The sequence below is a fragment of the Vespa crabro genome, chromosome 19, assembly GCF_910589235.1.
Source record: "Vespa crabro chromosome 19, iyVesCrab1.2, whole genome shotgun sequence".
NCBI classification, from domain to species: domain Eukaryota; kingdom Metazoa; phylum Arthropoda; class Insecta; order Hymenoptera; family Vespidae; genus Vespa; species Vespa crabro.
The window spans coordinates 3,982,120-3,988,130 of record NC_060973.1 but is presented as its reverse complement, the minus strand read 5'-3'; the positions used below and the strand labels follow the sequence as shown (position 1 = coordinate 3,988,130).

At 29.2% G+C, this 6,011-nt stretch overlaps 1 protein-coding gene across 1 annotated transcript; it reads left to right on the top strand.

Moving 5' to 3' along the window:
- The first annotated feature begins 3,478 nt into the window (after positions 1–3,478).
- Positions 3,479–5,361, top strand: LOC124430670. The gene is made up of 4 exons (XM_046977589.1): positions 3,479–4,056; positions 4,314–4,604; positions 4,691–5,083; positions 5,222–5,361. The coding sequence occupies exons 1-3, from the start codon at positions 3,804–3,806 to the stop codon at positions 5,038–5,040; spliced, it is 894 nt and encodes a 297-aa protein (XP_046833545.1). The 5' UTR covers positions 3,479–3,803; the 3' UTR covers positions 5,041–5,083; positions 5,222–5,361.
- Positions 5,362–6,011: the final 650 nt, after the last annotated feature.

Here is a 6,011-nt window from a genome sequence, read left to right as displayed (position 1 = left end):
GGCCTGATTTCATACTTCGGCTCTCTTCGGTTATCTTCGATATAGCGACGGGACTGACCGCCGAATTTGAATATACAAATTGAAACGATATATTCTTTCTTTCCGATCGTTTATTCGTCTGTACATCATTTAAATATATAATATATTAAGAGCATTTTCTTTTTTTTTATTAGTGCTACTTTAATTAAGATAATATTTGTTTGTTATAAACATTATTATTTTTGAAATCTTTCCTTATATCGAACCAAATTAATGTTTAAAAATGATACACTGTAGAAAGAAACTTTTGCTTAATAATATGATTCTATTATAATTATTACAATTATTATTGATATTTTTAGTTATTTTATTTGTTTTTTTTTTTTTTTTTTTTTTTTTTTTTTATAAGATAGATCAGTATCTACCAGTTATCCGAAAGACAGAAAATGTGAAATATACGTAAGCATAGCTCGCATCATTCCTTGCTTCGGAATCCGTTACTTTCTCGTCCCTCTTCGCATCGAAGGACTCAATTCTGCCCCTCACACCCCTTCTTCATTCTCGTTCCAGTTGAAATTCGCAGCTCGTGCGAGGGAAAAGTGGATTCTAAAATACTGCGGAATTTTCATTATAGAATCGATTAGTCGAGTTCGATGAACGATTCAACATTCATCGAACTTTTTTTACTTTCTTTTACATTTTTCAAAAACTTTCTAAAACTATCGATAAGTATCGATTTCTATCTCTTGTAAAAATATTATTACAATTCCGTTGCTTGATATGAAATGTCAACACGTATGCTCGAACTTCCGGTGTTCGAACGGTATCGAAAGAAAGCCGTTCGAGACAATAATGATTGCCATTTGAATATAATACTCTTTTTATATTTTTTATTCTCATAAATTTGAGCCTAACTCCCGAAGATCCGGTGACCATGAAAAAACATACTAGATTAATGCTAAACTTTTCAATTTACGATCGAATCAAATCGTCCCTTTATTATTTAGTTAAATTAGAATTTTTGGACTATTTAAAAATTGTTGACCCATCCAAAAAATTTTGCTATACCTACAAAATTTAGGCTCATTTAAAATTTACGGGATATTTCGGGACTTCTGACCCTCCTAGAAATTATTGGTCCTCATTTGAATTTATTATTAGGTGGGTCAAAAGTTTCAAGATGGACCAAAAGTTTTTAAGTGGGTCAAAAGTATCTAGTATACCAGAAAATTCCTATTATCTTAAAAATGTTCATATATACGATTAACACTAAAATATATATAAATGCACAGCTATTTACACGATTATTTATGATATATATTATTTATTTAAAGTTCAACATTAATCAAACACTTAAACATTTCACTATGATAAAAAAGATATGAAGATATTAATACTGTTAAATTATTTAATCTCTGATCCTGAAATTATAAAAATTCAAATAGAAAAATGGGATTCTCGGTAAAAATAGTTGAATTAAAATCATGTTATCCTGATTATGAATAGATTTGTTCATGCTAGAAACGATGTCGTCTGGAACGATCAAGATGTTGATCACGATCCTTTTACCGGTAGCTGACGATGACAATTATTTTTTCTGTTAGTACGGTACTTCGAGCCAGATAATCCCAACTTTGTTTTATCATACAATATATTTATTTATTTAATTATTCACCAACAAACAAATTTATTTATTAATTATTCAACAGCACATACGATATATACAATTTATTTTGCAAATACTTAATTTATTTATTATTAAGTAATTTTAACTTTGATTTTCATTAAAAAATTTCTATTTTTTATTATTTCTTTAGATGATGTTAATGATCCATATGTGATATTTTTTAAAGCAGAACATTATATCATCGATCGAAGGATCAATAAGTCAATAAGAATATGTTACAAACGTGACTGATTTATTAAAGTAACTTTTGTTGTTTCGTGCCGTTATATTCACGATCGAATGATGATAGATCGTTTTTAGGTCATCTAAGAATACTATCGTTGCCTTCGTTTAAACTTGCAATTTAATATCTCGAAGAGTACATTTGAGCGGCATATTATTTTACATAAAGGTTTAGATTTCTCTCTCTCTCTCTCTCTCTCTCTCGCTCTCTCTTTTTCTCTTTTTTTTTTTTTATAATATTATTTTTTAATTTCTAAACGTTAGTAATATCAATAAATAAATGAAAGTAATATAAACGTTCTTCTTATCATATTCGTATTTACTAATCGAGGAAATCATTCACCTTTTGCTTACATAGAGCACGATAAGAACATCTGTGTCACTGACCTATTCGATACTGAATGAGCAACCTAAGTATTAATCAATACTAGTATGTTCAAAGACCTTTTGAAATAGATTAAAGTTTTTTGCAAAAAACAAATAAGATTTCCGGAATTTTTAGATAGATTATAGATTAAAAAATTGTAAAAATTATCATTTCATTTATATTATTTATCATTGTTGAAATAAAATGTAATAAATATTTTTAAATTTATTCACATACATTGCACCGTATATTAATACATCATATGGATCGACGTTCAAATAAAAACGATGATCCGTATGAGAAAATAAAAAAATAAATTTATCGAAATTCGTTAAAAAAGTAAAATTTATTTTTAACGGCATTACATTAAAAGAACAGGAGTCGTAAATGACTTTAAGTTGCATTCCATGCGATCATAAATAATATACGAGTCTAATAATATCTTTGATATTTCTTGAAATTCCATTGGGGACCTAGAGAAGATAACGTTACTTCGAGAGTACCGAGAGTTACTTGTGCTTGCTACTTTCCTCCTTGTAAAATATACAACGCATGATGATTTTAATCGCGCACTTTGCACGAGTTAAATATCGTAGCTCGTGTTTATGCCATAAACGCATTATGCTAAAGGTATCATTATCGCATCGCGTTGAGTGTACATTGTAACGATTAAAAATATCTTTGGGCTGGTTTACGTCTCGTCTATCCTATGAAGACCACTTATTGAAGAGAAAAAAGAAGATAGAAAAGAATTGAGTAGCATTGACGTGATATATAAATGTAACAAAATAATACCAATATTAAAGCTATTTCATCTATTTAATAAGTAAACATAAATAGATCATAAGTAATAATAATAATAATAATAATAATAATAATAAAAAAAAAAAAAAAAATAATAATAATAATAATAATAATAATAATAATAATAATAGTGATAATAATAATATAATAATAGTGATAATAATAATAATAATAATAATAATGATAATAATAATAATAATAATAATAATTTGATAATGACTGATTTTTTGTTTTGTACGAAGTAATGGATTGCGTTTGCAATATTTGACAAACAGTAATAATAATGATTTTGATAATGACTAGATCAGATAGATTTTTAATGTAAAATAAATGAATTAAATGTCTGTAGATAAGAACATGATATCGATCGAAGATGTTGAAAAACGATGTTCCAAGTAAAGAAAGAGAGAGAGAACAGAAAGGAATTTGTAGAAAAAAAAGAAAGAGAGAGGAAGAGATTAGAAGTGGATTCAAGCTGGGCAATGCGCGATAAGCAGTGCAAATTTGTTGTCGTAGCGAACGTCGTTTAAAGCTAAATGAAAAATTTACGTGCTAAAATATTAGCAAAGTGCGCAACGCGTTTTCCTTGGTATCTCATAGTAAGGTGCAAACATCTCTAAGGTTCTGACAAGTACCGTGTGTGATACGATGGTGCCAGGAAACTTTGTTTACACAGTCACGAGTTAAATACAAGTATAAAGGGACAAGCGAGCCTGAGTTGCAGGCCATTTCGTTAAAATCACGATGGGGAATAGTCGAGTACTCGTACTTGTTTCTTTAATCTTCGTTATATTTTCGAGTATCATTTGGAATGAGTCATATTCGGTAAATGCCGATTCTGACGTTACCACTACCGAAGAAAATACATCGGAAGAACAAAAATTAATTCTCGATTGTCAACATCCTAATTACAGGACATATATCAAGTGTCTCAAGTATCCGAGTTATAAAGGGAACAAAGTGAAGAGGCATCATCATGAAATATCACCGGAATTTGGTAGAAATTTTTTTCTTTTCAAATTGGTTAGATCTTTTAACATTTAAGAATTAAATCAACAAATATCTTTGTTTTTAATTGCAAAAAAAAAAATGGTTTAATTAAAATTATCGTCGTTTATCCGTTAGCGTGGAAAAAAAAAGAAAAGAACAAAATATAACTCTTACGATTTTATTATTATTTATATCAAAGATGAAATATGATGTAATGCAAAATATTTGATACGATTTTTTTTTTTTCGTAACGTTTTCAAATAGATCACCATTGCATGGAGACGTGTGTTAAAACCTGCGAAACTATTTCAAGTCACGATTGCAATCAAAAGTGTTCTCATTGCATAAGAAAAGCGAAACATAAACATCAGATTATTACGGAGTACGAGACCGAGTGTATAGATGGAGATTGTAAAGGTAGTGATAAGCCTGTCGTAGGAATGGCAAATATTACAACGAATATCGAGCTTAACAATAACATCAACACTGGTACAGATCGTCCAAAGGATGATGAGATAACACCAAGTTCAAAGATCTGTAATTGCAGTTGTTGTCGTAAGTTAATTTTACGCTTTTTTTTGTCTTGCTAATATTATTCAAGACAATGTAATATTCTAATTGAATTTTCTTAATATTATCAGCTAATTGTAGAGGATGTTCATCAAATTGTTGTCCCCATGGAGGAGGTTATGGTGGAGATTTTGGTAGAGGTTTTGGTGGAGGTTTTGGTGGAGGTTTCCAATTAAGTATGGTACCACAATTAGGTCTGGGATTAGGTTTGAGTCCCTCTTTCGGTTGTATCCCTCCTTATCATTGGTTTTGTTATCCACATTCCTATGAAAAAGATTGCTCTGTATGCTATAACCCGGTGTTACGATACAAATGTGACGTATCTTGTCAGATACAGCTTGGAAATAGTATTTCATATACTCAAAGGATGAAAAGAGACGATCAACCTTGTCAGAGTCCCCATTGTGTTGGAGGAACTTAATTTGTTTCGATGATTAATTTTATCATTTTAAGCAATCACATAGGTATGTCTTTTTTTCTTTTCTCTCTCTCTCTCTCTCTCTCTCTCTTTCTCTCTCATATGAGATTATCATAAGTCAGAATAAACTAAAACTTGATCGTATATACTATCAGCGAGATAATACTAGATCTTTTTATTCCAGTCGCAGAATGAATCACTATACTGTCATTACTATTTTGATAGAAATAAAAGGAAATCTATTCAAAGTTGTGGGGGAAAAAAAAGATATACGTCGGAAACTATAATTTTTACATATTACGATTTACATAGTAATAAAATCATAGTCGATTATTATATAAATTATTTATATTCTAAACTATGTAATAAAAAAAAAAAAGAATAACAGAACGTTATGAACAATATGTTCATGTGTGGTTCTTTGATTTAATTAAATCGTTAAGATGACAGTATAATAAAATAATTTGTATTGTAGATAAATGTCTAGAGATAAAACATGTACCCCTGGCAGATGCAATCCTTTAGACAAATCAAAAAGAGAAATTGCAGATAGTTCAGGTGCAAACGGAGGTATCAATATTTCATTTTCAATTAACGATTAATTTTAATTAATAATAATTGTTAGTAATTATTTAATATTGGTTATATTAATGATAACAATTGAAATTATCATCGTTAAAGTTAATATAAATTAATTAAAAATTAACACAATTATTAATGACAATCAACGGTTGAGGATCAATTTAACTTGCGAAATTCACATTTTTAATCGTAATTTTTAATTGATATTGATAAATATGACTTTAAAAAAAGAGAAAGAGAGAGAGAGAGAGAAAGAGTGAGAGAATGAGAGGAAAGACTAAGGAAATGCCATCTTCACAGTATGGAACGATTTGTTGCGACGTTAAACACTCATCGACGTTTATATGCAGCGCAAGTGAGCATTTAATAACACCGGCACATATGCAAGGTCT

Bases quoted from the DNA above. Each gene is read 5' to 3' on its own strand.
- LOC124430670 (XM_046977589.1), top strand. From the start codon at position 3,804: ATGGGGAATAGTCGAGTACTCGTACTTGTTTCTTTAATCTTCGTTATA. The intron at 4,057-4,313 runs GTAGAAATTTTT...GTTTTCAAATAG, and splicing joins TGAAATATCACCGGAATTTG to ATCACCATTGCATGGAGACG. The intron at 4,605-4,690 runs GTAAGTTAATTT...TAATATTATCAG, and splicing joins CTGTAATTGCAGTTGTTGTC to CTAATTGTAGAGGATGTTCA.